The sequence below is a fragment of the Gallus gallus genome, chromosome 2 (assembly GCF_016699485.2).
Source record: "Gallus gallus isolate bGalGal1 chromosome 2, bGalGal1.mat.broiler.GRCg7b, whole genome shotgun sequence".
In the NCBI taxonomy this organism is placed as follows: domain Eukaryota; kingdom Metazoa; phylum Chordata; class Aves; order Galliformes; family Phasianidae; genus Gallus; species Gallus gallus.
The window spans coordinates 127,871,065-127,886,677 of NC_052533.1; the positions used below are offsets into that span (position 1 = coordinate 127,871,065).

At 42.8% G+C, this 15,613-nt stretch overlaps 2 protein-coding genes across 6 annotated transcripts in view; one reads left to right on the forward strand and one right to left on the reverse strand.

Annotated features, from left to right (window-relative positions):
• VPS13B (vacuolar protein sorting 13 homolog B) overlaps positions 1-2,835 on the forward strand; it is a 411,590-nt gene extending 408,755 nt beyond the window's left edge. For all 5 annotated transcript variants that reach the window (XM_040695919.2, XM_040695916.2, XM_040695918.2 and 2 more), the window contains exon 62: positions 920-2,835. In XM_040695919.2, the coding sequence (XP_040551853.1) occupies positions 920-1,165 (246 nt within the window). In that variant the 3' untranslated portion in view covers positions 1,166-2,835. The remainder of the gene's footprint in view (positions 1-919) is intronic.
• A 2,780-nt stretch (positions 2,836-5,615) lies between these two features.
• On the reverse strand, positions 5,616-11,216 carry COX6C (cytochrome c oxidase subunit 6C). Its single transcript, NM_001198657.2, has 4 exons — positions 11,164-11,216; positions 10,411-10,538; positions 8,428-8,566; positions 5,616-5,725 (listed from the first exon to the last, which is right to left on the reverse strand). The coding sequence occupies exons 2-3, from the start codon at positions 10,522-10,524 to the stop codon at positions 8,447-8,449; spliced, it is 234 nt and encodes a 77-aa protein (NP_001185586.1). The 5' UTR covers positions 10,525-10,538; positions 11,164-11,216; the 3' UTR covers positions 5,616-5,725; positions 8,428-8,446.
• Between the last annotated feature and the right edge of the window lie 4,397 nt (positions 11,217-15,613).

A 15,613-nucleotide genomic window follows, 5' to 3' on the forward strand; every position in this document is an offset into this window, starting at 1 on the left:
AGTCACAGTCATCTTCAATTTATTTCTCTTCAGAGAAAAAAAAAAAGGACACAGCAGATTCTTCCAGGGCCAGGCTTGCCCATGGCTTTTCATGAAACTGCATGGTAGATGCCACCTTTCCGTTGGCAGGCTTGGCTTTAGCTCTAGGTGCATCATTGCGGCCTTCTTACTAGAATCTTGAACCTCAACATATTTCAGCGTAGAAAAAAGGGATTTCTTCAGAGTAGTCTCTCTGGCTCGAATCGGAAAAGACACTTTGCATGAGTCCTTCTCCATAAATAACATGCCCAAACTATCTTTAGTGAACATCTTTTTTAAAAAATTCTGTAATTCTGTGGATGCTTCTTTGGTCACCTGAAGCAGATGGATGTATCCAGTCATAGAGCTGAGAGTCAGCTTCTAGTTCTTACTCTGAATCAAGTGAGTGAAAGACTTCAACTTACTCAGTTTCCCAGAAATGACTGCAGGTTGTCATATATTGTACTTCGTAAGTGTGAAAGTTTTGCTAATCAGAACTGCTGTGTATCTGATAAACACTCTTGGGAGCTACTGGCATTTTTCTAATAGGGCTTTAGGTGTTTTTTTCCTTTCTGCAAAGAGCTGGTCTGTTTTAAAGATCTTCTCTTGAGCAAGGTGTGTTGGGTCCATCCCTGAAAATCTCCCAAAGATTCTGCTTAGACTTTTCTATGGTGGAGCTAGAGCTTCTCAGGCAGAACTATTCAAAATAGCAAAGAGTAGGCCACCAGTCATCCAGTGACAGGATGAATCTGCTGATTAAAACATCCATTAAACTACTGTAAGAGAGATCCTAGGGAAGAAGATTTTTAACTAGGGAAAATGATGTGGAAGTTAGTTTCTTCACTACTAAGTTCAGTTACTGTCAATTACTCAGTAATCCTTTTATGTTATCTAATTTCAGGCAGATGGAGTTAGAGAGAGACTATCGGAACAGCAGTACAACCGCCTCGTGGAGTACGTCACAAAGACATCTTACCACCTCGCCCCCAGCACCACCACAGTGCCAGCACCGCAAGCTGTGGCTGCCGAACACCTTCCAACTGTAACGAAAACATATAACTATGTGGTTGATCCAAATTTTGCCCAAGTATTCATTAGCAAATTCATAATGGTAAAAAATAAAGCCTTGAGGAAAGGATTTTATTAATAAATACTTGTGGTGGATATAGTAATATCTTACCATTTTGACATAACGCTCCCTGTACAGTAACCTCTGTCAAGAAGAAATGCATATAATTTTTGAGGAAGCAGGAGATAATAACAAACTTAAGCTTTTCTAATCTTGACAGTGTTCCTGCTCCGTATCCAAGATGCTGGTGCTGGAAGGAAGGTGTTCTAGCAAATGAATAAAGTGAAAGGGAAAAGCCTTAGACTATATAGTTTGATCAAAATCCTTTTTCTTTCAATAACCAAAAACTGGGGACTGAGGAAAAACTGCATGCGTAGAGACATTTTTGCCACACAAAACATATGTATCAATACATACTATATCATATTTTAGGGTCTGCCAGTTTCTGTTGTAAACCAGGTTTATAACTCAGCTGTAAAAACTTGCTCAAGGCTGAGCCTTTCCCCCCACACATGCACTGCCCCCAGCACACACATCCTGAGGCAAAACATTTTCCCCCACTAAATCTGAAAAACCCAGCATGGCTGTTTTAACTTAGTGACAGCTGGGTTTTAGCACCACTTTAACCTTAGAATAGCTTCCTTTATTTGACTGAAGTTTTGCAGGACATTAGTCCTTAATGTAAACTAGTGCCTTTGTGTGGTTTGGAGAACAAAACATGAACTACAACATGAATTTATTTTTAAAACTGTCTGTATACAGAAACTTTATTTCATCCACCATCAGATTTTCAGAACTTTCAATGTATACATGACACTGTGCGTTGTCTGGTCATTAGCTGGAAGCCAATAACACGCAGTTCAAAAATTTACGAACCAGAGCTTAGCCTCCTTGAAATCGACTAAGAATCTATGAGCTCATAACATAGACGTGCAGGTGCTAAATACAGCCTTGGTGGGTCTTCCTTACTGCTGATCTGCCACGGCTACGCATAGTACCGGCTTACTTAAGCCTTATTTTATGCTTATCATCTTTAAAGTGATAAAAATAGGGATACTTCAAATTAACAACCTTTCAAATATTATCTGTGCTAAGGAAAATGAGATTTTTTTTTTCATTTGGATCCGAAAGTAAGGACCCACAGGTTCCAATTACAGTAATTAATAGTTAATGGTGCCATTGCAGTACACTTTTAAACACATCAAGACAAACGAGCTTTCTAACTGTTTTGCTTTCAAGTGTGCTTGTAACTTCTCTTCTCCGCATACTCACAGACATTCATTTTGTCTCGGGATTCCTGAATGTGGCCAGAATTAGAGGCAAGAACTGGAATAAAATCTGATCGACATTTAGAGCAAATAGATATACGTTTGTTATTTACTACTTTCTATGCATACCAGATATGACCAAATGCACAGTACCTACGAATGGAGTATTGGCAGTGTTCTTCTCATGAGGTCTGTTTTGTTAAATGTGATTTCTAAGAGCCGTGTCTCTTGTGTACTCAAAGACAGAAGCCTGAGATGTCCTTTCTGAATGTGAAATAAGCCCATTCCTTATCAACATTTCATACAGTGCTTTAATAATTTAGTCTTTGTTTTAATAACATTATTTAAAAAATAAATGTATATACACACACTTCATTCCTGAATATTTTATGGAGATAGTTTAATACTTCTAATTTTGCATACTGATGCGTAAATTGTAATATAGAGATTGTTTAAAGATAAATAAAGCTATTCCTATAATAGTTGTTTCTGTGAGTTACTTAGCCATTCCGTTACAAGTCAAGGAACAGTCACTGTGTAGAACAATAATGATAAAGATATGCAAGCTTAATGTAGACCCTGTTAAGATTCCTGTTGGTCACTGGCCTTTATCATATACCAAAAAACACAATAGAACCTGACAATGCTTTGGAAGTAAAGAGCTGCTCATTACCTTGCCAAAACATGTGCTGAAAAGTTTTACGGTTTTGTGACTAGCTGAATCAAAACAGCACTGCAGTCACCATCTGAATTAGAGCAATCTGTTCATCTTACATGTGGCACAGAAACCAGCCGAGAGGACACAACCACACCTGTGAAGGAAGAGGGACGGCAGCAGCTCAATTCCTAAAACTCTGTAGATTGCAGCCACTGTTTACACTGTATTTGTGTTTCTCCAGAATTATAAACATGCTTAAATTATGCTCTTCTTCAGTGAATTAAGCGAGCATCTTTACTGCATTAGGCAGGTTCCTTCTCCCCCTTCTGACCACATGTATGGAAACATGTGCGGAGATGGCATATAAATCAGCCTCTCCTACATATGAGCTGTGTGAACTATGAAAACAAAGTTGTCCAAAGAGCAGCTGCCTGTACTTAGCTGCTAAAGCACTCCAATGTGTACCCTTAAAGCATACCTACTTTCATAATGCTCTTTAGACCTGGAGAGCTCACAACTTCAAATCTATCTTTTTAGTTTGCTTCCAGAACAATCATCAATCATTCCTCAAACACTCAGAAATAAAGTAAGCCAGCCAAAAACTTGGAGGCATAGTCACTTCTTATAGATGGTAAGACCCTTCCCAAAGTAGTTTAGATCAAACAATCGCTTTTTTTATATTGTTTTACTTTAAAAAAATAGCAAAAAAATTAAAATAATTTTAAAAAGCCAACTACCCTTTACAGATGGTTGGAGGTGGAGGTGGCCTCAGGGCAGACAAGCTGTGCATCTCCTGTGAACAGCATGCCAGCCCATCACAGGCAGCTGAGTAGGGTCTTGCTCACACAGGCCTTTGTTGTACCCTACTAGGTCCCAACTGTTTGTTAAGAAAGATGCAACTTAACTTTAGAGAAGAACCACAAGAAAAACTGACGGCTTGGTGCTGATAGCAGAGCAGGTTAGCACTTCTGCTTACCTCGTAATAGAGGGCCCCAGCTTTGCCCTCCTGTCCCAGTCAAGAGGAAAGGAATAGCTTGGCTGGCATTGCAGGCTGAAAGGAAGTACTCATTTTGCATTGTTTTGTGAAAACATAATAATAGCATTATAAAGAAAGCAGCACACATTTAACTTACACCCTCGTGACTCCTGAAGTGCAAACAGAGCAGAGCTCACCTTTCCTTCTTGTTGAACACATTTAGACAGGAACAGCTCCGAAGAGTTTTGCTGCGCAGACTAAAAGCTGTTCTTTCTCCTTTCTTTGAATCAATCAATGCCAGTAGCAGAATGAACACACAACTCTAGTTGGCAGTTAACAGTTTAGAAGAAACAACTTACTTACTTGGAATTTCAAAGTAAAATCATTCCTAGCAACTGGGAAGACTGCATGGGCTAGAGCTGGGAGGGAAGTTGGGTTCTTTCCACTCGCACACCTGGCAGTAGCAAGTTGCCTTGCCTCTGGAGCTGTCATTATGACTGAAGACCCCTGGCTATTTAAACCTGCAGACACGGCTGAGAAAACGTTAGTCAGTATATAATGGCATACCATGTTTATACTGTACATTTGGAAGATAAATTGGTATCATTTGCAATTGTTAAACTTCGGTTTACATTTATAGGAGCAGGGGTATTTTGATTACTAGATGGTTTCCCCTTCCACCACTAATGTCAAATTCTTTCTTTGGTCAAAGGAAACACTGCACGTACTGAAAGTTTAAAGAAAATCCCATGTTGCTCCATATTAGTGTTCTATTTACGTGCTTTCATTAGTCGAAATGCTGCTCACAGTTACCTATTAAGTTAAGTAGTTAATGATCCATTTAGAGTAAGAGTTACTCCAAACAGGATTTGAACTGAAGACCTTCAAACACAACACAGATGGCTTAATTTGTCATGCTTCTTCATACAAAGCCTTCCCTTCTTTCACGTGATCGGCTGTGACTCCTCTCATAGTACCCACATTCAGCAATCAAGAGCTTCAGCCACACAGATATATACATTTTCAACTTCAGCTACAGGCAATGCACACAGCATGTTCCCTATGACTGATAACAAAGCACAAGATAGAGCATCAGGTCTTGGACTATAGCCCTTTCTACATCAAATACATGTGAATACACTTGAAGTTTAGAGTGATTTCCCAATTGCAGTTACATACCATGTACAAGAGTGGTCATTTGCATACTTTCTAAGTCCTGATGCAACACTTCGCTGCTGTAAGGAAGGCAAAGCAATGGCAGCAAAGCTATGAAAGTTGGCTGATGAATATCCAGAATTCCCAACAATTTTTCTCATCTCAATGTTAGTTCACTTCTGAAGGCAGAGACCCTTCCAGAAATCCAGCCTCTCCCTTCCCATAACAACTGTCCTCTTGCATATTCCCATCAGCAGCAAAGACAACCTAGCCATCATTGTTCAAGAACATAGTTTATCAAATTTGGAATTTGGCCAAAATGAAGATGCAAATAACTCCCAGAGGAGAGAAATCTAGCCTTAGGTCTCTAGCACAATTTATGAAGACTTTCCACCACTCTTTCCAGCATGTAAGCATTCTGACCATTAATGAAGACAATTAAGTTTCGCTGATTTATGTATTTTTTTTTTATTGAGATACATTAGAACATATCATACGCTGAAGTGCGTTTCACTTTGTAATTCAGAGAACACGTAAGGTTCAGTCATTAAGTCTCCTTAGGCTGAAGGGGATCTGTGGATCTGCAAGATAAAAAGAAATTAAGTTATGCTGGACAAACTTCATACTCCCAGAAAAGACATTAGTAGGTAGGAAAGCAAAGCAATAGAGAGAAATGTTTATGTGGTAGTTTAGTCTAGAGGAATTCCCTCTGTTATTTCCTGACAGTTTAAGATTCACACACCCTTCATGTGGCAAACAGAAGTGAAACATGGAACAAATCAAGAGCTGGAACAATCCTGCACAGCACGTCAGATTCACTATACATGCAGCACTGATAACTGAATCAATCTTGCTAAGGGCCTGAAAGAGAAAAGAATGCAACTTTCAGAGAGAAGCCAGAGAGGAAACAAGTGGTGTAGGCAACCGACCAAGGAAGGAAGAAAACCAAATTCAAATTGCTTCTCCACGTTACACTGAACACAATCCAAGGCCAGCTGTGTTCCAGGACAAGAGTCATGCAAGTGGTTAGCACCAAATTCTTAGCTTGCCCCCTGTATTATATTACAGAGCACACTCTAGAGGTAGGACACTCCCCAGACCTATACTTAGTTTCCTTTACCAGTACCTTCACACAGTCGGTGCCCAAACACTAAGTTCTTCATGTCTCAGCAGGAACAAACTCAGTGCAGCATTCCAAACAAGCGCCTTTACTAACAAATTCCCCTCCCCCACGTACCATCTCCTCAGTTTCAGGGCTAAGTACTGATTCCAGAGTGAGTACTAAATGAAGTTACAGCATTGTATTCACTGCCCCATACAGAATATATTCCAATAAAATGAGAGCAGATGTAGAGTATGCATGACCACTGTACCCTTTAGGTAACTGTACAAAAAAAACCCATCAAATTCAACCACCATCCAACTTCCATAAATAACATTTAAATTTCTGAGGGAAATGAAAATGCCTTCCATCTGCTTTGTGTATTTGTCCTTCTCACACTCTTTTTGGACTATTTGAAACAGCAGCATTGTTTGCTCCTTTCTCCTACTATTCTGTAGAAAAATACAAATTCTTATGTAAGTAGGACAAGGAATAAAAAGCACCAGCAATTAAAACAAACAAAATGACACATAAAGATTTATCCTTCACATTTTCTTTTGAGCCGGTGTAATTAAGGAATGGAAGAAATGTTTAGGAAACATTTAATTTTAACAGGTGCACACAATGTGTAACTTGATTTTTTTAAGCCCCAAATGGGAACATAAGTAGAGCGGAGCTCTACTCGCACAGAAAAATCCCGTTCATGATTCCAATTAAATATTTAACATGGATCACTGTTGACAGTGTTTGTTTCAAATGGTTTTACCACCAGATGGCCTTTCCGAACACTCTGATGAAGGCCACCTGACTAAAGAATGCAATCCAGTGTCTAGGGAAGTTAGAAAGTCCTTATTTGTTAGCAAGGACCAAACGAGAGGCAGAATTACCGAGATTAAAACCAAATAAATTTGTCCTTCTGTTATTTACCTTTTCTGGAGTCCTTACCACTAGAGCACAGACACTCTTTCCTCAAGGGGAAAGGAAGAAAAAAAGATTGTAGGGTGGCTTAGAGCTCTTTTACACAGATAGTTGTAGACTGTTACACTACAAAATTTCTTGCTAATAGAGTTAAGTACAAATGTTTTATTCAATCTTGCTGCTTCAAGCAAACAGGCTGAGAAAATCCAGCTGGACAGGATAATTAGAGCCACAGATTATCACGTAATGATCGCAATATGAAAACATTCCAAAAGAATGAAAAAGCTATCATCCCAGATTAGTCTGAAGTCATTTTAAGAGAAGCAGAGAACTCAGTGTCAGAAATCCCAATGAAAAAGGGGGGAGGAATTCTTCATTGAGTTGTCATATCATGAGCGTGCGCAGTTGGCTGCGTGCTTGTTAGTAACTACCAGAAGGTTGAATTCAAGACAGTTTTTCCTGGTGTTACAATAAGAAGGAAGGAGAACAAAGTTTGGCAGTGCTCGTACAAAAGGCAGCACGGTGAGCACTATGAGAGGAGTATCCTGAACAAAGTTCTATTCAAACTGAATGCTGCAAGGCAAAAATCTGAATCTTAGTAGATAAAACACTGCATGCCACGGTGATTTTTAAAAATGCACATACTTACGTGTATTTAAATGTATGTATTTAATACATGCACGTATGCATATTTCCCCTCATAAGTAGTTATCTTTCCCCTCTAACCAGCCCCAAAAGACAAAAGGATGTGTGGAAGCTGTCTCTACTTCTCACATAGAGATCCATGCAGTGAGGGAGAAACAGCCTTTCCATTTTCTCCTTCATTGTACCACAAGCACCACAAGTAGTACATTTTGGTAGCCCAGAGTTAAGCAATTCACAATGTGACCACATCAATGCAACAGTGATATAAGGAAAGTCTTATACAAAAGCTTTGCTTCCTCTACATGCAAGGAATTGTTAGGAATACTGCTGCACGAGGAGGGAAAGGCCCGGCACCACTCTGCAGGTCTGCTATAGCTCACACATTTTATCACCCAAAAGGTATTCAGGAGATTCCCATTCTGCCCTCACTCCCCCTTCTTGGTTCTTATACTTCTTTATGATTTTACCACCCACAGCTCTCCTGAGGAGCGCAATTTGTATCTTGTTTTCTTTGAGAGCACCTTTCTCTTTTAAGAGAAAAGGAAGAAGTGCAAATGGAAGCACAACGTTTCACTAAAGCAATCCAAACTTCCTTTCTAATACAGAGTAGCTCATTACCTGGAAATGCAGATTATGGTCATTTGGGCGGTGCAGACTCAAACACACCAGCTGCTCTCATGGCTTCGAAGTCCTTCATGGGATCATAGTTTTTATAGAACTCTGCATAAGCTCTTTTTCTGGGTTCAGCAACTCCAAACTGGAAAGTAACACACAGAAAATTAAAGCTTGCAAAGCATTACAAGTGGCAGTGGGTTTGTTTGGTTGGCTTTGCTTTCTTGCTACCACTGCTACGATTTCAGCATCATTCTAAACAGTCTCAAGTTCAATGACAGAAGCTAGTAAAAAGTTGCTTTATTCCTATTCAAATCCACAGTTCAGGCTTCCTGACTGTTGATCTGGAAAATAATGTCTACAGTGAAACCTTGAAGAGATAGCACATGACATTTTTAAGATCCAGAAACACTCTGTCTATACTGATAGCCAGCCTCATCGTAGTTGTACATATAACATGAACTGTTATGGCAAGTTCTGAGTATGCCCGTGGACAGCTGCACAACTGTAACTCCAGGTCAAATGGCATCCCGAATTAACTGACTACAGTTCACCTACACTGCAGGGTTAACCATGGAAGTCTGGTAAAATGCTCCTTGAGTACTCACTCAATTGAGGCACAAGGGTATGCTCAAAAAGCCAAAGAAAGTAGGAAGAAAAGGTCAAAGTGGTTTGTCCAGCAGCAGTGAACAAGTAATACAGTAAAGTACTACTGACATCCGTTACGTGTTCTAAACATGGTCCACTGCCTTCCTCGAGCATTAATGTAAGGCGGCCACATGAGTATAAAACCACAGACTGTTGAAGGACATTGCAAATTTCATCACAGACCTGCCTACCTCTCATCAGACGTGTTAAGTGGATGCTGAACTTTAACTGTGCAAGCTTATTGATTCTGACAAGCATTTGTTGGTCTCCACAGAGTCTGACAGCGCTTATTTTGCAATAAACAACCAGATGTTAACTTAATTTTGAATCATGGAATGGCCTGGGTTGAAAAGAACTTCAAAGATCATCTAGTTTCAACCCCCCTACCATACGCAGGGTTGCCAACCTCCAGACCAGGCTGCCCAGAGCCACATCCAGCCTGGCCTTGAATGCCTCCAGGGATGGGGCATCCACAACCTCCTTGGGCAACCTGTTCCAGTGTGTCACCACCCTCTGTGTGGAAAACTTCCTCCTAATATATAACCTAAACCTTCCCTGTCTCAGTTTAAAACTATTCCCTCTTGTCCTATCACTATCCACCCTCATAACCAGTCATACCCCCTCCTGTTTATATGCTCCCTTCAAGCACTGGAAGGCCACAATGAGGTCTCCCCAGAGCCTTCTCTGGAGTATTTAAATGCTGCTAATAGTGTGTGCATAAATTCAGCAGGTGAAGCAAGATCCAGTTCTTCCATGATATTCACTGAATTTATGTTTCCTAATTCCCTATGATACAAATGTAACGTGCAAGATCCCAGAAGTACATTTCACCATTGTCAGAGGGCAAAGTACCAAGCAGGATTATTCTGGAAACACCAAGTGCTGTTCGTACATACAGCTACAAAAGAAAAAAGGGCCAAAGTAGTACTCCCACATCTCAGCATAATGGGCAGCCTTTGTGGTTTGCTTATGGGTATGGTATCCAAAGTCAGTCTAAAGATAAAGTAAGAACTCTCCAAGGTCTCTGATATTGTGACAAAGTCACAAGCTATCCAAAGTTAACATGAGGAGCATCGCTTCTGCGACTCATCACAAGCAGCCTAAGACAAGGAGACTTCAGGTTAAACTGTCACCAACTGCATGATTCTGAACACAGAGTAAAGCATCAGGTTATTCGGATCACTTCTTCACACGAAGATTACAAAGACTTATTTGTGTTCTGGGAGCACGCTTACACAAATACATTACTAAAGCTTTCTGGTGCCAAAGCTCGATGAGGCAGCATCGTAGACTTTACGCTCTGGTGAGGCCACCTGATAACCGAACGAGCCGTGATCTCACCTTGTACAGTGCCGCACATCCGAGAGACACAAGAAATGCCCCGAAGAGGTGAAACTTCATCCGCCTGGCCAAAAGGCGGCGCATCTGCGGCTTAGGCAACAGCGCGGAGGACATGCTGACCGTATTTCCTACACGAGCCAAAAAAAGAAAGGAAGAGAACGATGTAACAAGAAGTTCTACTTAAATAACCTTCTGTCACTTTGCTTGAGAAAGGTCACAGCCTTCTGTGCTGCCTAACAGTCATCGGCACAACACAAGCAACAGAATCCCTATTCAGTACTTAAGAGGCAGCACTCAAGGACAAGGTGACGGTGACGAAGCTGGGCATGCTTTTATTTATACTCTTTCCAGCCAGCGCTCACGGCAGCGCGGCTGGCCCTGCCTGCTCCCTTCCCTGCCGGACCTACCACTCCATGCCCGCTGCCCCGCTAAATACGTGGGGATGGGGAGGAAGGATGCAAACCGCATCGTAAGGGCGACCACGGCAACCCCTCGAGGTTCAGGCACACCGCTGTGACGGGACGGAGGGCCCGCACCGCCGGGGCCGGGCTCAGATGAGCCTCGCCGTGCTGCCTCTCACAGAAGGCGCCCGCCGGCGCAGGGCCCGTCCCCCCCAACCCAAGGGACGCGCAGAGGTCACGGGCTGCGGCGGCGGAGGGGCGGCTGGCAGCCCTCAGAGAGAGCGCGGGAGGGGCTCCGGGCGGGAGGAGGCCCCGGCGGCGCGAAGAGCGGAGGGCGCGAGCAGGGCCTCACCTCGGCGCGAGCCCACCAACGTCCTTCCGCCCCTCCAGCCGCGCACCCTCTGCGGCTCCACCAGTGCGCATGCGCGGGTAGGACCGCCTCGCTACGGCGAGCGGTTCGGCTCAGAGCCCGCCGTGCGCGCGCGCGCGCTGCCTGAGGCGAGGCGGGGCAGGGCGGGGGGGCGGAGGAATGGGCAGCGGCAGCGTGCGGGAGGGATCTCGGTGGTTCTGAGGGGGCGGTTCTGAAGGACGCGTGGAGTGATGGTGCTGTGCTGAAAGGGCCCTTCCCTCACCTCTTTCCCTCAGACAAGCGGCCGTAAGCGGCCGTACAACCAGAATACATGAAGTGACATTTACGAGGTGTGCTAAGAACGAACAGCCGCACCTAGAAACAAATCGAGCTGTTTGTAATCACAGAATGGTTGTAACCACAGAGTTGGAAGGCACTTTTGAAGACCATCCAGTCCAACCTGCTGCTACTGCAAGTTCCCAAGAATAGATTACACAGGAGAGCGTCCAGGCGTGTTCTGAGTATCTCCAGAGAAGGAGTCCCACAGTGTCTGTGTGCAGCCCATTCCAGGGCTGTCACCCTCACAGCAAGGAAGTTATTTCTCATGTTCAGTTGGGACTTCCTGTGTTTCACTTTGTGCCCATTGCCCCTCATCCTGTCACACAGCACTGCTGGAAAGAGCCTGGCCCCATCCCCATGGCTCCCACCCTTTAGATATTTATAAGCATTGATAATCCTTTCTGCACATCCTTTCTTTGTACCTTCTCAATCTTGTGTTTTGCCTGGGGTTTCCACATCACCACTTCTGTGTGGTGGTGTCAGTCCTTTTATTCCTGGGACCCTTCACGGGATTTACACCAAGTGCAGTAGGTGCCATGAAAGCCCAAAGGCCCCCTGTGCAGTGAGGCATTTGCTCAAGCTCTGCCAAAGCCAGGGGATCTTGACTGCAGATGACAGAGGACACAGGCCCTTAAAACTGGAGAGAAGGGAGTTTTGTTTAATGAGATAAAAAAGGAGTGTGTCAGTAGAGAAATCACACAGCATCAGCAATAAGCGAGGGGAGCAGTCTTTGCAACAGCATTTCTGACCTGAGAAAATGTGGGCATCATTTCTCAAAGTGAATTAAAGTTTGCTGCCATAATTGAGACTGAAATGAATTGACACTGAAATAAAGAATGGCTGTCGAGGATTTTCTCAAAAAGCCAAATGTTACTGACATCATGCAGAAAGAATGACAAGATAGAGACACGAACTGATCGTATATCTGCATCTCTGTCTGTACACCCACGTCCACAAGGGCACTGCTGCTGCTGAGCAAGCAGGTGCTGTCATTCAGTGTGAGTAGGAGAGCTGGCTGGGGGCTCTGCAGAGCTCTGCTCAGCTAGTCTCCGCCTCTCCCCAGCCCCCCCCCCCTCCCCCCCCCCCCCCCCCATTACACAATGCAGAAAGAGGATAAAACTTTAATTGGAACAAAAGCATAGCAGGCTTTGTGGCTGTTATGATTATAAATTACATATGAGGAATTTTCCTCTAAACGACAGTCTTCGTGAGACAATGTTTGGGTAGATGGACCTGGGTCTGCGTATAAGGAAATCTGATGACTCTTTGCAACAGCTTACTTCATGGCTGGCCAGGTCATTAAATTCTTTTCTGTGTGACCAGTTTCCCCATGTGCCTGAGATAGTGCTGGCTAGACATCTTTGTGCTATAGCTGAGATGCTAAATGAAGTGCTAATTGTTATTATTCTTTGACGTCATTACTGTGGAATATAGAGCCAATTCCTAATTGTTCTGTATAAAGGGCAGCTCAGGATCGTGTAAATATGGGTACAGGATGCATTGGAGGAAGAGCCATGGACAAGGGACAGAGGTAACCAGCTCCACTAAGTCAGCACTCAAGAGTTGCTCCCAGTCACTCCAGTTTCTGAGGTTTTATAAGGCTGAGTGCCTTTCCAGACCTGTGCTGACTCCATTCATCCAACTGCATCAAAGCAAATAAATCTTGTGAAAACTCTCAGGCGTACACCTCACAAGAGGATAGCAGTCATCTCCCTCCCAGTCCACCCAGTCCGTGGGGCTTCTGGCACCTGTTCCAGTTGGTTTTTGTTGGTAAGTATTAGGACTGTTTGTTTAGAAAGTGCTGCAGTTACCAAAACAGAGTCTCCAGCCCTATTTCCTCCCCAGACTTCTGCAGCACCTGCGGCGTCTTCATGTGCTTCCTCATGGTGTCCTTGAAGATCATTTCTGAGGAAAGCAGGCTTTATTGCTAAATCATTTCTTCCTTATGACACACTGAAATTTTAAAGAAAGTTTACCACTGAGAGAAATTTTAGGCAGTGAATCCTTGTCTTTTCCACGAAGAGTGCCAGCTGTGATACTTCGGATTGTGCTTTCTGTGGTGTGGCCTGGAGCCGACTAGGAACAGGACTGTGACTGTCAAGTGATTTTGCATATGCCACAGAGTCTTTAGATACTCATAATCTGGATCAAATTAGAACCAAAAATCTGCTGGAAAAAGATCACATGGGACATCAGCAATTCCCTGAGCCAGCCACATTCCTAAAGAGTTTATTATAATATCTACCTCTTTATCCCGAAAGAAAGAAAAAAACCTAAATAATGCTGGTTAGTAGCTATGTGCCACATATGAAAATACATACATCTGTGTTCCTCCTCCCATTCCTATGCCAGAAATTAACTTTTTAAATACTCTTTCGCTACAGCAGTGGCGGACATCAGTCAATAGCAGTGTTGAAACAAACAGAGATACTGTGGCACAAGAAGATATTTAATAAAATTGGAATGGCAGCTGTACAAAAATTAAGGGTGAATCAATTATTCCTAACTGGAAAACTTCAAAATTAGCAGGGGAAAAAAATATTTTCAGGCTTCCAAAAGGGCATTATAAACAAAGGAGAAAAAAGTTCAAATCAGAATAAACGGAGCAGACAGGGACTTCATAAGCCTTTGTTGATTTTATGCATGTTTCTGAAGTAGAAAAATCTCAAATAAGCAGTTTCTCAAGCTTAGTCCAAGCCATAAAGAGACGGATTTTGGAAATTTTATATAGATATATAGTGAGACAATTACATGAAGGGCATTTGGTACCATCACAAGTTCTATTTTTTAAAAGGAGACTCTGCTGTTTCCCAATTCCCAACGTGCCGTCAAGTCACAGCTAACATCTGCATTCACACCTGAGAACTGGAAAACACACCACGCTCCACAGCACAGACATTAACATTCATGTGATCGTTCTTCTCTTTTTTTCTTTCTCTTTTCTTAAATTCTTTCTTTCTCTTTCTTCCTCTTTTCCTCTTTCTTTTTCTTGTATCATTCTTACCTAAAAGCTTAGCTTGGACAAACTGACTTGCCAAAAACATGCGACATGATAATTTGCTTTCTTAAGAAAAATTAAAAAAAAAACCCACACCCACGGAGACAGCTCCTTCCAATCCCCGCTCCTTGCTCAAATCCCTTTGAATGATGCAAGCGTTGTTTTTTTCCTTTGGGGTTTTAAATGTTATTTAGCTTGTCTACAGTGGAAACAAAGTCATCAAAATCAGTGCTTTTATTCCGTTTCTTCACTCTGTATTTGCTGAGAGATGTATTATTCTAAGGTGTCTTTTTTCCGTATTCTTCTTTTCCCAGGCAGGAACCTGTAGAGTTAAACCATCTCAACAGACAGATTTCCAGTCTTCCACTTAACCAGTGAAGGTTTGAAATTTTGGCATGTCATTGCTGCAGTTTCTGCAGCCCCATCTCAGCAAATGACAGCCCCTCAGGTGGAGGCCATGAGCATCCCTAGCCTGGGTTCAGCTCCAGAAAGCATCCAAGGTAAGAGCAGTGCGGGAGCAGAGTTCCTCCTTCTGGAAATGAAAGCGAGGACCACAGTGCAAGGACAAAGGGCAAGCTTAGCTTGTCACTCTCCTTTCCAAAGCACGATTTGGTTTGGAAACCATTTGGTATAACATGGTTTTGTTTCACAACATCACCTACAACGTGGAAGCATTACTGTACTAAGGCATTGCCTGCATGGCCTGCCTAGCAATCCCAGTGAGGGTATACATGCAAGCACATGGTGCGTGTGCCAGTACTCCCCTCCTTCATTATAGATGTTTTGCAGTAAGTCCAAGCAGAAGATGCATAGATACCTTTCAGTAGCACAAAGCTACTGAAACAAGCAGTGTTCTTCATACCTTGATAGGGTTTGACTGAACCATTGGTTAACTTTTATTTTCTCTAATCCTGAACAGTTATCATCAGACCTCTAGGAGAGCAGGAAGTTGCCAGTAATACTGCTGTTTGAGAAGCTATCGTTCTGTTTGAGGAATTAATCCTCACAGGCTATTACAGACCAACTAATTGACAGTTGTAAAGTAGCGGCTGTGAAGTGGGAAAGCCTCCTTCATATAGCAGACCACACCTGCTCGCCACAAGGCGCTACCTTTGC

Excerpts from the sequence above, each read along its gene's own strand:
- COX6C (NM_001198657.2), bottom strand. The coding sequence starts at position 10,524 with ATGTCCTCCGCGCTGTTGCCTAAGCCGCAGATGCGCCGCCTTTTGGCC. Across the intron at positions 8,567-10,410 it reads GATGTGCGGCACTGTACAAG|TTTGGAGTTGCTGAACCCAG; the intron begins GTGAGATCACGG and ends GTTACTTTCCAG.